This window comes from Macaca fascicularis, chromosome 1 (genome assembly GCF_037993035.2).
Source record: "Macaca fascicularis isolate 582-1 chromosome 1, T2T-MFA8v1.1".
NCBI lineage: Eukaryota > Metazoa > Chordata > Mammalia > Primates > Cercopithecidae > Macaca > Macaca fascicularis.
In genome coordinates, this window is record NC_088375.1 from 182,927,387 (window position 1) to 182,949,568 (window position 22,182).

Below are 22,182 nucleotides of genomic sequence, written 5' to 3' on the forward strand. Positions count from 1 at the left end.
CATACCTATATTAGGTTCTAAACCGATAAGGAATCTACATTTCATTTTGGGGAAAGCAAAAAGATTTATCATGAGAGCAGGTAAGTTTGGTGTCCAAGAGAAAAAGTAGTGCCCTTAAATTTTGGGATGATTGTACTCTTCAGTAATCTCAAATGAAAGAGTTAATTTTACTATATTTTCTGTTTTTATCTTCCTGCTATTAAATTAATTACAATTTCATGTTTAGTGGACATATGTGAGAATAAGTTTATGATTATATTTTCAAATTATTGTAGCCTTAGAGGTAAGATTTTCTGGTGTATTTATACCTTTTTTTTTTTCTTCTAACCATTAAATTTTTTTAAAAGGGTGAAGCCACTTCATTATATATCCTGGCTGGTTGGACATGAAGGCAAAGGCAGCATTCTTTCTTTCCTTAGGAAAAAGCAAGTATTCAATTAATAAGTATTTTCAGTATAGCAATCTCTGAAAAATAATAGACAATAAGTATTATATAATGCATTCTTTTACTTTAGCTGCCAGGAAGCCTAGAATAAGATTTAATGCTTAGTTATAGTCATTTTAATAACTTATATTATTTTAATATCCATATTATATTTGTGTATTTCCTTGTAAGCTACCTTTTAGCCCATTGTTGGAAGTTATTTGTACACAAAATTTAAAAAAATCATAAATGAAAGTAATAAATTCCAGAATTACGTAAAAGAATTAGCTCTAATCAATAATTTATATTTGACTGAATGGTAAAAAAATCAGTTATTTAAATGCTATGGATCTCCAGGTTTTCCCAACCCCAAAGCTGGACTTTAATGAAAACTTCATTGGGTAGGTAAATCATAATTAATAGGTGGGACTGCAAATGGTATATGCAGCCATGTTAGCAGAATGTTTCCTGAGCATTAAAGCACCTGTTTAAGTCACCTGTAGCCCAATAATAGAAATATAATTTTATAATCAGGACTAATACATTAAAGTAATTCCTTGTTTGATTTTTCTATAAATGAAATAGTATGAGAATGGAAGGATAGATGAGAAATTTAAATAAATATTTTTAAGACACTTGTGTGTACTAGAACATTCAAAGAGAACTAAGAGGGCAGAGTTAACTATAAAATAATAAACTAATGATACTGGGTTCATATGTACCTTACACAATATATGTTATATGCTTTGAGCTGTGCACAACGTTTCTACCTGACTGAGCTTTATTAGAATTTCAGACTCTATTCTGGTGTCCTCTCTTTGTAATTTTTCAGAATTAATCTAGTCAGAGAAAGGTATAGTCTCATTGCTTGTTCCTTAGACAACCTATGTAGGTTAGCTAACAGCCTTAAAGAACTCACTTGACATTCGATGTAAGTATGTATTAGAAGTGTCTTAAGGCCTCTCCTAGGAGTCAGGTTCAAAAATGGTGAGGCTGGGCGCGGTGGCTCTCGCCTGTAATTCCAGCACTTGGGAGGCTGAGGTGGAGGATTGCTTGAGCCCAGGAGTTTGAGACCAGCCTGGGCAACATTGTAAGACACTGTCTTTATTTAAAAAAAAAAAAAAAAAAAAAAAAAAGGTAAGCAAAATGCTTTCCAGCAGCCATCATTTTAATACTTTGTGCTGTTCTCTTCAAAAGGAATGGTTTTCGTTTAATAAAGCTGTTAATGTTTTACTATGTTGCCGTATCTGTTCGTATTTGCATTAAACAAAGACTGTTATTTCCTTCTGGTGATTCCTAAATGTATCACAATTCCTTGGGAGGCCTTGTGCTTTTAAAATTTGCACTTTTAGATTTACTGTTGGAAAGTATATGTTTACATCAAAGGCTGAGGTTTCTAAATTTTACATAGAAAGCCTCTATATTTTGTTAATTTGAATGTCTGTAGACGCCAATCCAGGAACATTGATTGGGTTAATTTTTTCCCCACCTGTAGATGCTGGGCTCTTGCACTGTTTGGTGGAAATGGTGAGACGGGATTTGAGCAAAATTCTACTTATTCAGTGTTCAGCATTTCTATTACATTGACTGATGAGGGTTATGAACATTTTTATGAGGTAAATAATTCAAATTGACTTGTTTTTTCCTTTTACCTAGGTATCCTTTTATGCAAAAGACTAATTTGGATGTTTTGTTTTCAGGTTGCTTACACTGTCTTTCAGTATTTAAAAATGCTGCAGAAGCTAGGCCCAGAAAAAAGGTAATAAACACTTCTTGGAATGAGGCCACGAGCCAGTCCTGGTATATTTGAGGCTTCAGGCTGCCAGTAGACATGCTTTAGTCTTGCCTTGATGGTTTTTCAGGCATTTTCTGCTCTGTTTCCTTTATTGTCTCCATATCCTTATCCCTCTACATGTGAGTGTACACTAAGACTTTATACATACGTGGCCAGTCCCTTTATTTTCATGCTTCTCTTTTATTGTTGATGCTTCTATTGAGAAATTTTTAAACTTTTATTCTAGGTTCAGGGGTATATGTGCAGATTTTTTATATAGGTAAACTGTGTCACAGTGGTTTGTTGTACAGATTATTTTGTCACCCAGGTACTAATAGTTATCTTTTCTAGTCCTCTCTCTCCTCCCGCCCTTCTCCCTCAAGTAGGCAGAAATTTTAATATATCTTCTAATTATAATTTTCTCCTTCACAGAATTTTTGAAGAGATTCGGAAAATTGAGGATAATGAATTTCATTACCAAGAACAGGTACTGGAAGTCAAATTCTTTTTGCATGTTATCTGTGACTGAGTTGAAACTGGTGTCGACATTGTTCCTCTTTTTGAAAGTGTCAGTGGAGTTTTAATTCTGCCATTCTGTGTCATGTGAGTCTCTAGATGTCCTTGAAGCTAGCTGAAAATTAACTATTAGGTTTTTGAGTATTTATATTGAATAAGATAAGGCAGTGAGAGGATTAAGCAGATGACACAGATCATGTTGTGTGGTAATCATTTATCTACATAGTCATCCATCTATCCCTTCAATAAACATTCATGGAGACTTGTTATGGTATTTAATATTTTGGGAATTCAAATATTGTGAAGACATTCTATAAGGTAATTTATATTTACCATGTAGAATGTTAGAAACATTGTGCTTTGGAATTCAGGGGAAGGAGAGCATTTTCCTTGATTGAAATAGGCTCACAGGCTGGGCACTGTGGCTCCTGCCTGTAATCCAAGCATTTTGGGAGGTCAAGCAGGCAGGTTGCTTGAGCCCAGGAGTCTAGTAAAGGACTGGGCAGTGTGGTGTTTTGGGAAGCGTATTGGATGTGTTATGAGGTCAGAGTTCTGATGTCTACTTTGCCTGTCGTTTACTCACTGTGTGACCTTAGGCAAGCCATCTAGCCATCTAGTCAGGAAAAATCCGACTGTGTTTCCTCATTGTAAAACATGGGACTGGAACTACTTGGTATCTGAAGGATCTGTCAGTTTTAAGAGTCTGTGTTTCTGGGTGCTCGGTAAATACTTGAATTGACTGTGTTCCTCTGGAAAAATATTTCCATTTCATGTATCAGTGAACTGGTGGTCATTCTTTCAGTTTTAAATTGAAATAATGTTTTTGTGAATATACCTTTTTATCTCAAGACTTTTATCTGACACTCACATTTTAATTATTTTGAAATTTAAATTAGAGACAGAGTCTTGCTATGTTGCCCAGGCTTGCCTTGAACCGGGCTTAAGCTGTCCTCCCGCATTGGCCTCCCAAAGTGCTAGGATCACAGGCATGAGCCACCTTGCCTGGCTAACACATTTTTTTTTTTTTGAGACAGTCTCGCTCTGTCATCCAGGCAGGAGTGTGAGTGTGGTGGCACAATCTTGGCTCACTGCAACCTCCACTTCCTGGGTTCAAGGGATTCTCCTGCCTCAGCCTCCCGAATAGCTGGGACTATAGGCATGAGCCACTGTGCCCGGCCCAACACACCTTGATTTCTACATTTGCCTTCCAGGGGATATTTGTCACTGTCTGGAGACATTTTGGTTGTCACAACTCAGGGTGGGGTGTGGGGTGCCCCTGGGATCCAGTGAAGCCAGGGATGCTGCTAAATGTCCTGCATTGATTTGATTCATGCTTTTTACAAATAGTTTTTAGATGATAGTGCTGTAGTGATAGGTCACCTGCCTTTATTGCTCACATAGTCATGTGGGGCACTTGACTGGTAAACAGGCATTCATAGTTCAGTGTGGTAATTGCTGTCATTAAGAGGCTGTGATAATGACTAGAACCTAATGGGTTATAGGGCTCAGAATGATGCATGAGGGGTATGAGTTTAAGCTCCCTAAGGGAGTAGCTATGGCTATATTTTCTTAGAGTTTTTTTTTTTTTTTTTTTTTTTGGAGATAGGGTCTCACTCTGTTGCCCACGCTGGAGTACAGTGGCACGATCTCGGTTCACTGCAGCCTCAACCTCCTGGGCTCAAGCAACCCTCCCACCTCAGCTCCCAAAGGAGCTGGCACTACAGGTGCACACCACCACACCCAGCTTATTTTTGCATTTTTTGTAGAGACAGGGTTTTGCCATGTTGCCCAGGCTGGTCTCAAGTAATCCAACCACCTCTGCCTCCCAAATGCTAGGATTACAGGCGTGAGCCACTGTGTCCAGCCTACTGAGCATCAGATTCTTAAGCTGCAATTATATCTCGTTTTGTCTGTTCAGAAGCTTTTGGTTTCATTGTTAATAAGAAAGGGAGAAAGTATTTGTATCTTGTGGTAAATCAAATATAATAATGGAGAAGTTCTGGTGTGAAATAATTGACCTCTTTACAGACAGATCCAGTTGAGTATGTGGAAAACATGTGTGAGAACATGCAGCTGTACCCACTGCAGGACATTCTCACTGGAGATCAGCTTCTTTTTGAATACAAGCCAGAAGTAAGTAGGTTTATATGTCTAAAACTTACTTTTAGGGGAAGAGGAGGGTGAGAAAGTACGGAGACGTATTTAAGAACCATGGGAACGAAGAAAACTTAGTTATATTTAGTCAGGATTTTTGTTTGTTTAAACAGAATTATCAATAGTTTTGTGAATAATTTCTCATGTTTCTTTTACATAATTAAGTTTTAATATAAGAGGAGAAAATCAAAATCAGTACTTGTTAGGTACTATTTTAATAATTTTCAAATGTTGAAACATCTACTGAAATAGTTGAAGTGATTCCTAAGAATTATGTGGTTTCCCTGTAAAAAGTACTTAGTTGTTTAGCTCACCTTTTAATTCAGTTGCAGAGTCAGGACAATTAAATTTTTAATCATTTTGAAAATATTTATAAGAAAACTTAAAGGTTCCCTGAATTAGAAACATATGACTCAGGGATAATGTTACATGCCAATGAATTGTTGGTCGGGGTCATTCCTTCACTAGTGGAGAATAAGTCATTTTGTTTCATACAGGATAGCAGGCGTCAACCAGAGGTGACTTTGCCTTCCAGGGGATATTTGTCACTGTCTGGAGACATTTTGGTTGTCACAACTCAGGGCGGGGCGTGGGGTGCTCCTGGGATCCAGGGCGTAGAAGCCAGGGATGCTGCTCAATGTCCTATAGTGCAGAAGTCAGGATCCTAAAATAGTTATCTGACCCAAGATGTTAGTAGTGCTGAGACTGAGAAATTACAACATAGGACATTCCTTGAGAAATTTTAGCATAGACATTCCTAAACTATTAATTTTAAAGAGGACAGGGAAAGGTAAAGGAGGAAGGAACAACCATACATTCTTGCCATGTCACTAGGATGGTTGTGCCCGGTAGGGGCTGGTTGTGTTTTTTTCTGAACCACCATTTGTTGTTTTTTGCTTAAATAAATGGTGTTTAAGTAGTAGTTAGGGTTCCCAACCAAGCCACAAAATTCTGTTTAGTCCTTATTGTAGCTGGAGGATTATTGAAGGAGGCCCTACCTTGGCAGCGTTTTACTGATTCCTGGATATGAAGTGATATAAAAGATAGCTGTTAGGAGCATAGTCCTTGGTAGCATGTACAAATTGAGTTAGAACTCCACTTTTGCCACTTCTAGCTGTGTATTATTCTGTACAAGTTACATAATCTTTAACCGAGCAAATTACTTAACCATCACCCTCTGAAGCTGACTCTTATTTTGTGTAAATCAGTCTGTCTTAGGATTGTTTTTAGGAATAAATGAAATAATGTGTGTTAAATACTTCCTGGCTCACAGTGGAAGCTTAGTAGTAAAGGATAGCTGTTTTTACTGCTAATGCTGTTAATATGTAGGATTTAAGATAAACACTGTTTAAAGCATTATCAAGAACATACTTGATATTTGCCAACTATACCTCAATAAAGTAGGAAAAAAGGTTCTGAAACACTGATGAGACTTTGTAAATGAGGGTGTTCATGAACTGTAGGTATTTTTATGAGCATAGATCTTGGAGGTACCTAACAATGTGATTTTTGCCTTTTTAACAGAGATGTATTAGGTTGAAATTGTGTATATCTCTTTCCCCTCTTCCCACTTCACTAGGTCATTGCTGAAGCCTTAAATCAGCTAGTTCCTCAAAAAGCAAATCTTGTTTTACTGTCTGGTGCTAATGAGGGAAAATGTGACCTCAAGGAGAAATGGTTTGGAACTCAGTATAGTATAGAAGGTAAAATATTTTAACAATTGTCTTACATTTAGGTATATTTAACTTACCTGGAAAGGTTTAATAATTTAATGGTTCTAGAGGGGGAAAAAGTATAATTTTTTTAAAAGTTCACTTTGAAATGAAAATTACTTATACTACTGCACAGGAAGTTATTTTCTGCTATGTTTATGTTTACTAACTAGTGAAAAAATTCTGTTATCTTGGTATTTTAGGGGCAGAGTTTTGAATTAGTTTTTGAAAAATGCTTCTCAAATGTCAGTGTGCATTTTTGTCACCTGGAGATATTACTAAAATACAGATTATGATTCAGAGGGTCTGGGTAGGGCCTGAGATTCTGCATTTCTCTTTTTCTTTCTTTTTCTTTTCTTTTCTTTCCTTTTTTTTTTTGAGACGGAGTTTTGCTCTTGTCCAGGCTGGAGTGCAATGGCACCATCTTGGCTCACTGCAACTTCTTCTGCCTCCTGGGTTCAAGCAGTTATCTTGCCCCTGCCTCCTGAGTAGCTGGGATTACAGGCATACACCACCACGCCTGGCTAATTTTGTATTTTTAGTAGAAACCTGTCTGGGGTTTCACCATGTTGGTCAGCCTGGTCTCGAACTCCTGACCTTAGGTGATCCACCCACCTCAGCCTCCCAAAGTGTTGAGATTACAATTGTGAGCTACCGTGCTCTGCCAGATTCTGCATTTCTGACAATCTCCCAGGTGATGCCAGTGCTGCTGGGACCACACTTTTGAGTAGAACGATTCTAGAATGCCTGGATATGTGTCAGTCACAGTTTTCCTGAGAAAGGAGAATTGATTTGTAGGCCAGCTGATAACTAGTTTATTATTAAGAGAATGTTGAACATTGCATTGTTTATTGGGTCAGTTTATTTTTCTCCTTTACAGATATCGAAAACTCTTGGGCTGAACTGTGGAGTAGTAATTTCGAATTAAATCCAGATCTTCATCTTCCAGCTGAAAACAAGTACATAGGTCAGTAAAATAGCAATTTTTATACATAATCCATCCATGTGCTAATAGGCACCTGTATAGCACATTATATTTTACAACATATCATAGGAATTTATATTTGAGATTCCCAGTAACATTCTGAGGTTGGCATTACTATTTTCTTACTTTTCCAAATGAGAAAACGGGGGGTCAAAAAAGCAAAGTGACTGGTACAAGACTGTTCAGTTGGTGAATGAGAAACCAGGACTTAAACACAGATCTTGGGACTCTGAAGTTTATGCTTTATCCTGTATAGCGTAGCTGATTCTTCCATACCAGTCTCCTTAGGGATTGCCATTATCTTTCCAGATTGTTCTATTGCTTTTCAAACTGCAGGTGGCAGCCCATTAGAAGGTTGTGAAGTCAATGTAATAGATTGTAAGGTCAATGTAATGAGCCATGAAAGCATTAAAAAATCAGTTAGAATAGAAAATAGCAAAATGTTTCATTGCATGTAGAAAGAATGTTATTTTAAGAACTTTTGTTTCAGATGTCTGCCTATCTGTCTACTAGCTTGCAGTGGAAAACATATTTCTAAGTGAGTTGCAGAAAAAAATAATTGAAAGCTACCAATCCTAGGTCCAAGGTTTTAGAGTTGCTTATAACTGTAATTTACTCAGAACACTGTATTTCCTAGCCATTCATTACATGTCTAAATGTATACCCAAAATAATTGAAAACAGGTACTCAGACAAATACATGGACCTTCGTGTTCACACAGCACTGTTCACAATACTCAAAAGATGGAAACAGCCCAAATGTCCATCAGTGGATGAATGTATAAACAAATTGTGATGTATACATACTTTAGAATATTACTCATAAAAAATGTAGTACTGATATATGCTATAATGGGGAAGAACCTTGCAAACATCAAGCTAGACACAAAAGGTCAGAGATAAGTCCATTTATATGAAATGTTCAGAAAAGATAAATCCGTAGAGACAGAACATAGATTGATGATTGATAGGGGCTGAGGTGAGTGGGTAATGAGGAGCAATCCCTTACGGAGTAGGGGATTTCCTTTTGGGGTGATGAAAATGATTTGGAACTAGCTAGAAGTGGTAGTTGCACAACATTGTGAATGCTTCTGAATTGTTCACTTTAAAATAACTAAGTTTATGTTATGTGAATTTGCCTTCCATTAGGAAAAAAAAGCCTTTTAAAAAAAGTATTAGCCAAGTGCTGTGGCTCATACCTGTAATCCCAGCACTTTGGGAGGCCAAGGCGGGCACATCACCTGAGGTCAGGAGTTCGAGACCAGCCTGAGGAACATGGAGAAACTTCGTCTGTACTAAAAAATACAAAATTAGCTGGGCATGGTGGCGCATGTCTGTAATCCCAGCTACTTGGGAGGCTGAGGCAGGAGAATCACTTGAACCCAGGAGGCCGAGGTTGCAGTGAGCTGAGATCACACCACTGCACTCCAGCCTGGGCAATAAGAGTGAAACTCCATCACACACACACACACACACACACAAACACACACAAAGTATTATCTATGTTAGACATTTCAGTTTCACATCTTGAACTGTAAATAATCTAAACAACCCAGTTAGTTTATTATTTCAGTTTTTTGAGTTAGGGTTTCACTCTCTTGCCCAGGTTGGAGTGCAATGGCATGATCATGGCTCACTGCAGCCTTGACCTGCTGAACTCAAGCAGTCCTCCTGTGTCAGCCTCCTGAGTAGCTGGGATTACATGTGTGCACCACAATGCCCAGCTAATTTTTAATTTGTTTCTAGAGATGTGGTCTCTCTATGTTGCCCAGGCTGGTCTCAAACTCCTGGCTTCAAGTGATCCTCCTGCTTCAGCCTTGTAAAGTGTTGGGATTACAGGCATGAGCTACCATGCCTACCAAATCCAGCTCTTTTACATAAATATAGCAAGTACTCAAATTTTAAAAATTAGCTGTTTTTCATCTGTGTGTTGATGAAACTGTCTTTTTAATTAACCAAAAGGAAGAGTTTGACTTTGTTTGAGCAGAACAATTTTGTAACTTTTCAGATGTATAGCATAAGCTTGGTAAAAGGCATTCTCATGAATTAATGGATTGTTTCATAAATTGGTTTATGAAACTATCCTGACTAAAGGCTCCTCTCTCAGTTAAAATTGTCTTTAAGAAAGGGAATGAAGCAGAATGTGTAGCAATCAGAATCAGTTGTTGGGAAATTCCAGATCTTTAGAGTTTATTTACTTTAAGACCAACATAGTTTTCCCTTCAGTATTGGTCTACGAATTTAATATATTCTAGTATTTGAATTTGGCTTATTTTTGCCACACAGAAAAGTTACTTAGACTCCTGAAGCCAGATTACTGGGACTCCTGCTGAAATACTTGAGTGAATTATTATTATCTTCTTTTATTAGCCACGGACTTTACGTTGAAGGCTTTCGATTGCCCTGAAACAGAATACCCAGTTAAAATTGTGAATACTCCGCAAGGTTGCCTGTGGTATAAGAAAGACAACAAATTCAAAATCCCCAAAGGTAAAATGTTGCCCTCCTGTTACTTCCCTGCTGAATTCCAGTGTTCTCTTTAGATGCTCTGTTTGACATGTGATAATCTGCTTGCTATTTTGGTCCTCCTTTGTGGAGGAGGCTAGGGCTGGGTGCCTCTATCAGCCACCTTGAAGCCCTCTCACCCTCCCTAAAAGGAGTAAAATAAGTAAAACAAATATTTCTCCACTTGGCAGCAACTTGTTTCCCCTGTGTGTATCACCTCCTTCTCTTTCCCCCTTCGATTTGAAGACCTTTTCTAGGCTTATCCACCAGATTTACACTGTGCTCCTGTGCTGTCGCAGAAATCCTTGTGGACTCCAGTGTCCAGGAAGTGAACATTTAAGGCTAGAATGAAATTGTTTTTAGGTTTTTTTCTGTCAATTAAATGAAAGCAGAGCCAGGTATTTGGCCATCTTAAGGAATTGGTGTTATTTGAACATTGTTTTTAAAAAGAGGTAAGAATATACAAGGGAATTATTCAAAGACATAATAGATAGCCTAGTCCAGCATTACAAATGTGAAATCCCCACCAACTGCCTCCTTCTACCATTTTGTTTTCAGCATAAAGGAAGCATAGTATAGAGTTAAGTAGACTCTAAAGTTCTTATCTTTAATATTGTGGCCCTAACTGTGTTGCTTTTTACCGTTCTGTTCTCGAACATGGCATAAGGAACTTATTGAAGCCACATGGAATCATAGGCTGGGTGCTCTTGTATGTCCTTTAACCCATATCCCCAACCTCAAAACACAACTGTATTGTAGTTGTGTGGGATTCTTGAGTTTATTGGGAAGTTATTTTCATTATTTTTTTTGAATAACTTAGGAGTTTCTAAAAACCTCCTTAAATTCAGTTTCCTTGGAAAGCCTCTTAAATTTGTGTGAATGTTGGGGTTGTTCCCTTAATGTTCTTAACATCTGTGCTCTAAGAATTTTTCCTGACTGAAGCTATTAATAAATATGAGTATTTATAGGCCTCTCTGTGTATCTGCCCATGCGTCTGGTCTTCCCATAGATTAAAGAGTGCCTTCTGGAACTCGTTATTTGGAATGGTAAATACTACTTTTTGAAGACCCTTAAGAATAAAGATGTAATGAGGATTTAAGGATTAATAGTTTATTTCAGAATTTAAAATATCTATATTAGGGGAAAATAACAGATGTATAAAATATTTGAGACCCCTAACCTTTTCTATCTATGGTCTTTTTTCTTTCAGCATATATACGTTTCCATCTAATTTCACCCTTGATACAGAAATCTGCAGCAAAGTAAGCAAGTGTCTTTTTTTCCGGAAAATATATTTTTTAGTTATTGAAAAACTATTTTGTTTGTTTCATTCTAAATCATTCTGTCATTTTCTCTATCCATATTTGAGCTATGTTGCTGATTTATGTATTTTTTTCTGTGCTCCAAACAAGTTATTTGTATTATTACCAAACATTAAAATGGAACTGTGGCTGTTGCATTACCAGCGCCCATTGGTGAAACATGCTGATAGTGTAGACTAGAGCAATTAGTTCCCAATTACTGGATGGGGAAAAGTCCTTAAAGATCAGTTTGGGTGAGTGTCCAGTCTATAATGAGACTGATGGGTCTGTTGATTCTGTATTTATAGAATACCAAGGAATGTGATTATTCCTGTTCTTAGCAAATCCCTTATATATTTATGTAGACAGCTTTCATTGTGGGAGGCCAGAGAGCCTAAAATGTATCTGAACAGAGGAAATACTTGGGAAATGTTGGTGCATTTCTTCTTTCTTTTCCTACTTAACTGTAAAATCCAAACTTAAAATGACAAGCAGCACTAGAATTTGTTAATATTCACTCTAAAAAATGCATTCCCATACCTCATATTTTTAATCAGTCAGAATGCCTAGGCTTGGAGGGTAGACAGAGCCTTCAGGCCAGTGCTGCTCATGCCTATTCCATTTACTTCATTGTACAATATAAATATTATCATTTTGTATGTGTACCTGATGTGAAAAAGATTGGGAAGCACTGCTGAAGGTAGGAATTCTATAATACACCTCTGAAACTGAATCCTGAGTAAGCTGTATTACCTTTGAACTCAGCATACAGTTTTACATTCTGGAGTAGAGAATTTATACTCTCTAAAAATGAAGCTGCTTACTCTAAATTGAAGCAAATCTATTTCCTGTGTCTTTCTTACCAATTAAAGATGCCATTTGCATTTTGTACTTCTTAGTGTGGTCCTCTTTGATATCTTTGTCAATATCCTTACGCACAACCTTGCGGAACCAGCTTATGAAGCAGATGTGGCACAGCTGGAGTATAAACTGGTAGCTGGAGAACATGGTTTAATTATTCGAGTGAAAGGATTTAACCACAAACTACCTGTAAGTACAAGTACTCTGTTTTCCTTAGAGAGAGCATTAAAATACCATATTTATATAGAGGTATGTGCATGGGATGCTGTACAGAGAAAGAAATGTTTATTAATGTGGATTATCTTGAATATTCTTGGCTGATGACAGCTATTCTGTGACTGACTATACATAAGAACAACATATGTTTTATTAATTACTGGCAGTGCATGGGATTATAGCCCATGCTTTAGGATTGATTTCACTTCCCTTTGCTGTCAGTTTCTCCACAACCAACACTGGCATTTAGGATTGGTTCTAGCTAAATTTTTTACCATACAGGAATAACCTTTTTTTTTTTTTTTTTTTTTTGAGACAGATACTCACTCTATCACCCAGACTGGAGTGCAGTGGTGTGATCTTGGCTCACTGCAACCTCTACCTCCTGGGTTCAATCAGTTCTCATGCCTCAGCTTCCTGAGTAGCTGGGACTACAGGCACGCGCCACCACACCCAGCTAATTTTTGTATTTTTAGTAGAGATGGGGTTTCTCCATGTTGGCCAGGCTGGTCTCGAACTCCTGACCTCAAATGATCTGCCTGCCTCAGCCTCTGAAAGTGCTGGGATTATAGGCATGAGCCTCCATGCCGGCTGTGGAATAACAAATTTGACTGGTGTTTTGCCTGAAATAGAGTAGAACTCAAATGCTTGTGCCCTTACTTCCTCATCTTATGCTCCTTCTCATTGTTTCAAGTATGTGTGTCTTGTTTCCCTTCTAAGTTTATGAACCTTTTTGAAACAGGGTCTGTATCATGTCAGTTATTAATCTCTTAGTGAGGAATATGTTCCAGTATTGCTTCATCAAAAACTTCTTAAGAGGAGGGAAAAATAATGGGTTGTTAGCTAAGAGAGTTAGATTACTGAATACCAGGTAAAGTAATATAATATGCCCAATAATAAATTTTATATCTAGGTTTCTTGGGTAGAATATATATTATATTAAGATTTAGGGAAATAGGTTTATACAAGAAAATTTTTAGAGGAAAGGACCTGCCAGAAAGACCTGTGCTAGGTGGTAATAGCCTTCATCTTGGCAAAAACTCAAGAGAAGAGTGCAGCTGTCACCTTTTTATGCCTTTTCCCTTCTCCATCTCCCCATGGAGCAAAGATTGGTCTCAGAAGGAGACGCCAAGGAATATTTTACTTTGTCAACCTTCTAAGTCCTAAATATAATGTAGCTTAAGTTTCAAGCAGATTAAAGCCTAATTCAGTGGTTGTCATTTGGAAAATATGTTTTAGAATTACCTGGAGAGCTTATTAAAAATACAAACTATGGAAAAGTATTTGATGTTCTTGAATTTGTGAGGCTTACTTAGCCTTGATATTAAAACCTAATATAGAACATATATGTATGTATGTATGTATAGAAAACTAAAGATCACTTTTATCTGCAGAATATAGATGTAAACTTTCTAAAAATTTGAAAATTAAATCCAGTTTAGCAAAAAGAATAATTTAAGTACCAGGAATGCTAGGGTTGTGGAATATTAGGAAATTGATGATCATAAGTCACCATAACACAAGTCAAAGGAGAACCACTGTATGAATATAGTGATACATGGTGATAAATCATTTGATAAATTTGAGTTGGCATTCCTAATAAATAGGAATGGAAGGAAATTACTTAAGTATAAAAACCTCGGCCTGGTGCTGTGGCTCACGCCTGTAATCCCAGTGCTTTGGGAGGCTGAGGCGGGTGGATCACGAAGTCAGGAGATTGAGATCCTAACACAGTGAAACCCTATCTCTACTAAAAATACTAAAAATTTGCCGGGCGTGATGGCAGGCGCCTGTAGTCTCAGCTACTCGGGAGGCTGAGGCAGGAGAATGGTGTGACCCTGGGAGGCGGAGCTTGTAGTGAGCCGAGATCGCGTCACTGCACCCCAGCCTGGTCAATAGAGCGAGACTCCATCTCAAAAAAAGAAAACCTCAAAGAACTTATCAGCAGATATTACATTAACTGATAAAATGATGAACACTGACATCAGGAACAAGCCAAGAATAATCCATAATCATCTCTATTATTCTGTTATTGTTTTAGAGGTTCTGGCTATTACAGTAAGATGAAAAAATGAAATAAAAACTTTTTTTTGGAAAAAATATTTTTCCTTGCAGATGATATGATTATATTCTTAGAAAACCTCATATACCACTAAAATTAAAAAAAAAAAAAAGTAGGTGTGATATGGCTGGTCAAAAGACTAGTATATCAGAGTCAATGACTTTTTTTCCCCCGTAGTAGCAGTAACCACTTAGAAATGGAAGCCAGGCACAGTGGGATGTGCCTGTGGTCCCAGCTCCTCCGGAGTTTGAGGCAAGAGAAATACTTGAGTTTGAGGATACTTAGCTACGATCGTGCCACTAGCCTGTGCGATATAGTGAGGTTCTGTCTCTGAAGAAAAGAAACAAACAAATGGATGGAAACAATCTTACATTCATTTACAATATTGAGGAAAAACAAATAAAATGGCTAAGAATAAACAGGAAAAGTATAGGACCTATCTAAGGACACACTACAAATCTTATTGAGAACACCCATGAAATGATAAAAAAAAAAAAAAAGGAAGAATTGTTCCCAATTTGACAATTATTTAGGATTTTGGACCCTTAAGATTCTTTAAGGCCAGGAGGCTGAGGCAGGAGGATCACTTGAGGCCAGGAGTTTGAGACCAGCCTGGCAACATAGGAAGACCTCGTCTGTACAAAAGCAACAAAATTAGCCGGGCATGGTGGCGCCTGCCTGTAGTCCCAGCTACTCAGGAGGCTGAGGTGGGAGTATTGCTAGAGCCCAGGCATTCGAGGATACAATGAATTACGGTCGATAGTACCACTGCACTCCAGCCTGGGTGACTGGAGTGATATCCTGTCTCCAGGTTAACACCCAAACAAACAAAAGGTCATTAGTAATTTTCTTGTGTCTCCCCCACAATGCCTAGTACCATGCTCGATACCCTGGTAAAAACGAAAGAGAAACATTTCCTTCCCTGATACATAGTGGATTTCCATGCTTCTTAAAGTGCTTCCTTCTTTTTCTTTTAGCTACTGTTTCAGCTCATTATTGACTACTTAGCTGAGTTCAATTCCACACCAGCTGTCTTTACAATGATAACTGAGCAGTTGAAGAAGACCTACTTTAACATCCTCATCAAGCCTGAGACTTTGGCCAAGTGGGTATAAATGAGATGAGCTTATATTTTGAGGACCTGAAAGTATTAGTCTTCCTATTAGGTGTGGGGGATAAGGCTGTAGTTTCAGTGCTAATTTTCAGCCATGTTTGAATTGTGCTGTAGTTTAGGAAACCAGTCCATAATGTTAGAGTATATCTAACCCCAGCTTATGTAGCTAGCTGTGAATGGGACTGAAAGCAGCCTACTGTACTTAGAGACTAAAAGTAAAGAAGGCTGTTTTCACCAATCATTATACCTAAATAATAGTTAAAGAAGTGCTAGTTTTGGGCTGGGCATGGTAGCTTATACCTGTAATCCCAGCACTTTGGGAGGCTGAGGTGGGAGGATCACAAGCCTCGAAGTTCAAGACTAGCCTGGGCAATATAGCAAGATTTCATCTCTACCAAAAATTTAAAAATTAGTTGGGTGTGGTGGCACATGCCTGTAGTCCCAGCTACTTGGCAGACTGAGGTGGGAGGATTGCTTGAGCCCAGGAGGTTGAGGCTGCAGTGAACCATGATCATGCCACCGCACACCAGCCTGCATGACATAGACCCTGTCTCATAAAAAAACAAACAACCAACCAGAAGAAGTGCTGGCTTTATTGTAGCCCCGAATTATTTACTGGTGATTTTAGTATGTTGGTGATTAGTAGCAGAGTTAAATTGCTAAACATGTCACTTATCTAGCAATCTTAACTATCCAGAATTCAGCCAAGGTTCCAGAAGAGAGCAGAAAGGCAGCTACACAGTCTGTATGCTAATACTTAAACCCTCTGCTCACAGGCAATGCCCTTGGGCCTTCAGTTAGAGCCTGTTTTTACTACTTGAGTCCAGTAGCCTGTAGGATACTTTTGTGTGAATCAGAAAAAAGTATCCCTTTGGGGTACCCTCTATTAGCAGGTAGAGCCTTTGTGGGAGGGAGAGGAAAGTCCTCTGAACAGACATACCCCTTTGTGCACATGACTGGCTAGCCCCTACTTGACCTTGTTGCCCAGGGCATCTATAAATAGTGAACAGCACAACTTTATGTAAAGGTTCTGCTTTTGACACAGCTATAATGAACCCATCAGTTTCCAGAATTAGAAAGAAGGGGTCAGGAGTCAGTCATGTAATAACTGATATTCTGAACACAGAAAGTTACAAAAGCTATTAACCAGATATATGTTAGAAAGGACATGGACACAGGGAAGGGAACATCACACGCTGGGGCCTGTTGGGCGGTGGGGGGCTGGAGGAGGGATAGCGTTAGGAGAAATACCTAATGTAAATGACGAGTTGATGGGTGCAGCAAAACTAACATGGCACATGTATACCTATGTAACAAACATCACGTTGTGCACATGTACCCTAGAATTTAAAGTATAATAATAAAAAAAGGAGAGTTATCTGCAACCATTGATATGATAATGAATAGCCCTGCCAATAACTCATGAATACTACTTGATTTATTTATAAAAATACATTAAACACAACCTTCTATTTTATTAAAATTCAACTCCTGAAATTTACTTTATAAAAGATAGAATAATAATAAACCTGTTTGTTGAATATTCTAGATCTAAGAAATTTTATATAAATTCATTAATTCTATCCAAAATGGTTACCTCTCATGAATTACTTCCCTTATTTTACAAATGAAGAAATTGAGTCATAGATGTTAGTAGATTTGTCAAAGTCAAACAGCTTATTTGGGGTGGGGTTGTGGAGACGGGGGATGAAGCTAATCTGATTCTGGGCCAGAACCATTACCTATATTATATTGTCACTGCAGTAATATCCCAAATGATGGCCTCTAGTGATTAATAAAATGTTAGTGAGATTTCAAACCAAAATAGTAATAATTTTAAATCAGTGTACAACTAAGTAAACTTGACTCATCTGGCAGCTTTACTTTTATGTGAAATATTTTACCCTGCAACTGAGACAGGTAAGTGCATTTTTGTACTGCCAAGTAAATTTGTTTAAAAGTTTGTGTATGTGATTTTCAGTACTTTTTTGGGGATTCTGATACTGTTTTCCCATTTTATATTGTGATAAAAATGCTCTCTCTTTAGAAACACATCCTTTATAGAAACTTGACCAAATATTTCTTTATTCTGAAGATTCATTTCTAATAACAAAACTTTGAGTATTTTTTTTTCTGCCCTCTGTACAGAGATGTGCGGCTTTTAATCCTGGAATATGCCCGTTGGTCTATGATTGACAAGTACCAGGCTTTGATGGATGGCCTTTCCCTTGAGTCTCTGCTGAGCTTCGTCAAAGAATTCAAATCCCAGCTCTTTGTGGAGGGCCTGGTACAAGGAAATGTCACAAGCACAGTGAGTGTGAGGCTCTGTAGGCCAGGTCTGAATGCAGTTGTGAACTCTGGAGTTGCACTAGTTCTTGCCTAAAGGGGAAACTGTAGTTTTGGCAGGCCAGCATTATCATATTCTGTTTAGGAGGGAACCTGACCCCTCTGATGCTGGGCAGCTTTCTTCTTAAGACTGCTGGGCTGGGAATGGTGGCTCACGCCTGTAATTTCAGCATTTTGGGAGGCCAAGGCAGGAGCATTACTTAATGTCAGGATTTTGACACCAGTCCAGGCAACATAGTGAAGTCTCATCCCTACAAAAAATGAAAAATTAGCCAGGCATGGTGGCACATGCCTGTAGTTTCCACTACTTGGGAGGCTGAGGTGGAAGGATCATTTGAGCCCAGGAGTTTGGGGCTATAGCACGCTATGATTGCACCACGGTATTCCAGCCTGAGCAACAGAGTAAGACCCTGTCTCAAAAGAAAAGAAAGAAAGAGAGAGAGAGAGAGAGAGAAATAGATTGCTGGTAATAGACTGAGTGAAATGAGTTCGGCATGTCTATACTGTTAGTTACCTTTGTTGAAGATTGTGGAAACCATAAACAGTTTAGTACAGAGGCTAAAATGGGAGGAAGGAAATGGTGAGGGATATGTGTCCATACGTACACACATACATACATACATAGCCAGAACAAGTATGTCAAGCCTGTTTGTGAAGCTAAGGTGCTAGGGCTTTATTCTGTAGCAATGGAGAACCATTGAAGGATTTAAGAAGATTTGTGGTTAAGAAATATCCAGAGAGACAAGTTATGAAGCTGTTTTAAAGTACAGATATGATTTCACTCATGTGAGTTATCTAAAGTAGTCAAACTCATAGAAGCAGAAAATATAATGGTGGTTTCCAGTGGTTGGTGGTTGGGGAGAAGAGGGAGGAGGCGAGTTATTTTATGGGTACAGAATTTTGGTTTTGCAAGATGAAAACGTTCTGAAAATCTGATCTACTGCACAACAGTGTGAATATAGTTAACATTATTGAACTGTACTCCCCCCAACACCTTTTTTCTTTTTTGAGACAGAGTCTCGCTCTGTTGCCCAGGCTGGAGTGCAGTGGTGCCATCTCAGCTGACTGTAACCTCCGCCTCCCAGGTTCACGCCATTCTCCTGCCTCAGCCTCCCAAGTAGCTGGGACTACAGGCATCTGCCACCACACCCAGCTAATTTTTTGTATTTTTAGCAGAGACAGGGTTTCACCGTGTTAGCCAGGATGGTCTCGATCTCCTGACCTCGTGATCCGCCCGCCTCAGCCTCCCAAAGTGCTGGGATTACAGGCGTGAGCCACCATGCCTGGCCCTGAACTGTACATTTTTAAAAATGGTTGAGATTGGCCGGGCGCGGTGGCTCACACCTGTAATCCCAGCACTTTGGGAGGCCGAGGTGGGAGGACCACGAGGTCAAGAGATTGAGACCAGCCTGGCCAACATGGTGAAACCCCGTCTCTACTAAAAATACAAAAATTAGCTGGGCTTGGTGGCACGTGCCTGTAGTTCCAGCCACTCGGGAACCTGAGGCAGGAGAATCGCTTGAACCCGGGAGGCGGAGGTTGTACTAAGCCGAGATTGCGCCACTGCACTCCAGCCTGGGCGACAGAATGAGACTCCTTGTCTTTAAAAAAAAAAAAAAATTGAGATGATAAACTTTGTGTTATTTTATCACAATAAAAAGTTGGAGTAAAGGCTCTGTGAGGTCGCCCATGCCTATAATCCCAGCGCTTTGAGAGGCTGAGGCAGGCGGATTGCTTGAGGACAGGAGATCGAGACCAACCCGGCCAACATGGTGAAAACCCATGTCTACTAAAAATGCAAAAGTTAGCCAGGTGTGGTGGTGGTCGTCTGTAATCCCAGCTTCTTGGGAGGCTGAGGCAGAAGAATCACTTGAGCCTGGAAGGCAGAGGTTGCAGTGAGCTGAGATCATGCCACTGTACTCCAGCCTGGGTGACAGAGCAAGACTCCATCTCAAAAAAAGAGTTTGAGTGAAAAATGTTGAAGCCTGATGTTAGGCCAAATAAATGAAAAAAAATTGCTTAAGGCTGGGCATGGTGGCTTATGCTTGTCATCCCAGTACTTTGGGAAGCTGAGGTGGCAGAATCGCTTGAGCTCAGTAGTTGGAGACCAGCCTGGGCAACATAGTGAGACACCACTTCCACAAAAAATAAAAAGAATTAGCAGGGTGTGGCAATGCGCACCTGTAATCTCAGCTACTTGGGAGGCTGAGGTGGGAGGATTGCTTGAGACCAGGAAATGGAGGCTACAGTGAGCTGAGATCATGCCACTGTACTCCAGCCTGGGCAACAAAGCAAGACCCTGGTTTTTTGTTTTTTTTTTTTAAAGAAGTGCTTAAGAACTAGAAGATGACGGAGATTCACTCAGTGGGGTTGAGAGAGAAGGGAGTCTAGATGCCCAAATTTCTTTCTTGAAGCAGTGGGTTGGTGGAGAAGGAACAGTAATAAGAGTGGGAGCATATGAGGAGTTAGTTCTGATGCATATTGAGTTGGAAATGTCTGTGGGGCCTTGTACCTAAGGCTTTTTCCTCAGTCAGATGCTTGTTCAAGATTCTCTCCCTAAACTGTTTGGCTATTAACCATCCTCCTCCATGGCTTCCCAGTTTCTCAGGGCTGGCCCTTTGATTGGAATATATAAATGGTCACTCTTGAAATTGTGGCTGCTATCCTCCCCTTTCTATCTTCATTCTTCAACCCCAAAACCAGCCTTAGTTTCTGTCTTGGCCACCAAAAGAATTTTAAGTCTCAGTCCACAAAGGGAAGAGAAGAAATAGCTGCCTGTTTTTCCGAGCACCGTTGGAGTACCAGGCAAGGGCTTTTGGCACAGAGTCCTTAGTACCATGAATTTCCCCCAGTGGAAATCACTTTAGAGAAGAGCTCGTCCCTCCACTTATTCCTTATTTTATAGATAAGAAAACAGACTTCTTTTTTTTTTTTTTTTTTTTGACACGGAGTCTCGCTCTGTCGCCCAGGCTGGAGTGCAGTGGCCGGATCTCAGCTCACTGCAAGCTCCGCCTCCCGGGTTCACGCCATTCTCCTGCCTCAGCCTCCCGAGTAGCTGGGACTACAGGCGCCCGCCACCTCGCCCGGCTAGTTTTTTTTTGTATTTTTTAGTAGAGACGGGGTTTCACCGTGTTAGCCAGGATGGTCTACGATCTCCTGACCTCGTGATCCGCCCGTCTCGGCCTCCCAAAGTGCTGGGATTACAGGCTTGAGCCACCGCGCCCGGCCGAAAACAGACTTCTTAAGAGGGGAAGAAGATATATTCACTCAGTATTAAATGTTACTTTCTTTGCTTTATCCAGGTTCTATGTCAATGGGCCCAGGATTCTGAAACATAGTCCATGTTGTCATAAAGGCCACAGCCTAGTTGGGTAAACTAACACTGAACAATTAAGTTTGATCCAGTTGAGAATCTGTATATGGGTGAACAGATTGCCAAGAGAGCCAGAACAGTTAAGAGCCACTTAGTGTTCCACAAACACAATAAATCTTGAATCAGTCAATGAATAACTTGTCCAGCATTTAGGTCACCAACTATATCTGCTTTCCTAAAGCTGTGCAGGGCTCCCCAAGCAATTGGAACATTGATATTAGTTGATTCTGGGTGAAATGAATGTCTAGAGAGCTTAATGTAGTTATTCTCTTTTGCGTCTTAGGAATCTATGGATTTCCTGAAATATGTTGTTGAGTAAGTATTTGAATTTTCTCTTTGGGGTTATGTGTTCTTACCAGCGAGAGGGCATGGAGCCACAACTCAGTTAATTGTTACTAAACACCCAACTGAAACACTACTTGTGGTAGATTTTTTGAGGCTGGTGTACAAAGCAATTGAAAAGTTAGAAGGCCTAGTTTCTTACAGTTTTTGGGTGCCTCAGTGACCCATACTGATTCTCTTGCAGCAAACTAAACTTCAAGCCTCTGAAGCAGGAGATGCCTGTGCAGTTCCAGGTGGTAGAGCTTCCCAGTGGCCACCATCTATGCAAAGTGAAAGCTCTGAACAAGGGTGATGCCAACTCTGAAGTCACTGTGTACTACCAGGTCAGTTGGGGGTACTAAAGACTGGTGGAAGGTCCAGTACCTGGGGATAAGTGACCCAGTGACCTTCAAGGCCCTTTATAGTTACTTCTGTAGTTTTATGCTTGGGACCATTTGTCCTCTTGAAGCAACTACATTTAAAAATTGCTCCTGTTGGTAAAATGGGTCCTTTTGCAAT

General features: G+C 39.4%; 1 protein-coding gene across 5 annotated transcripts in view; it reads left to right on the forward strand.

Annotated features, from left to right (window-relative positions):
• NRDC (nardilysin convertase) overlaps positions 1-22,182 on the forward strand; it is a 100,968-nt gene that overhangs the window by 73,440 nt on the left and 5,346 nt on the right. For all 5 annotated transcript variants that reach the window (XM_005543383.5, XM_074006792.1, XM_005543384.5 and 2 more), the window contains 14 exons: positions 348-425; positions 1,920-2,040; positions 2,125-2,183; positions 2,631-2,685; positions 4,743-4,847; positions 6,448-6,571; positions 7,461-7,547; positions 9,935-10,054; positions 11,280-11,331; positions 12,270-12,420; positions 15,487-15,614; positions 17,772-17,934; positions 21,626-21,657; positions 21,869-22,007. In XM_005543383.5, coding sequence (XP_005543440.1) covers positions 348-425; positions 1,920-2,040; positions 2,125-2,183; positions 2,631-2,685; positions 4,743-4,847; positions 6,448-6,571; positions 7,461-7,547; positions 9,935-10,054; positions 11,280-11,331; positions 12,270-12,420; positions 15,487-15,614; positions 17,772-17,934; positions 21,626-21,657; positions 21,869-22,007 — 1,414 coding nt within the window. The remainder of the gene's footprint in view (positions 1-347; positions 426-1,919; positions 2,041-2,124; positions 2,184-2,630; positions 2,686-4,742; positions 4,848-6,447; positions 6,572-7,460; positions 7,548-9,934; positions 10,055-11,279; positions 11,332-12,269; positions 12,421-15,486; positions 15,615-17,771; positions 17,935-21,625; positions 21,658-21,868; positions 22,008-22,182) is intronic.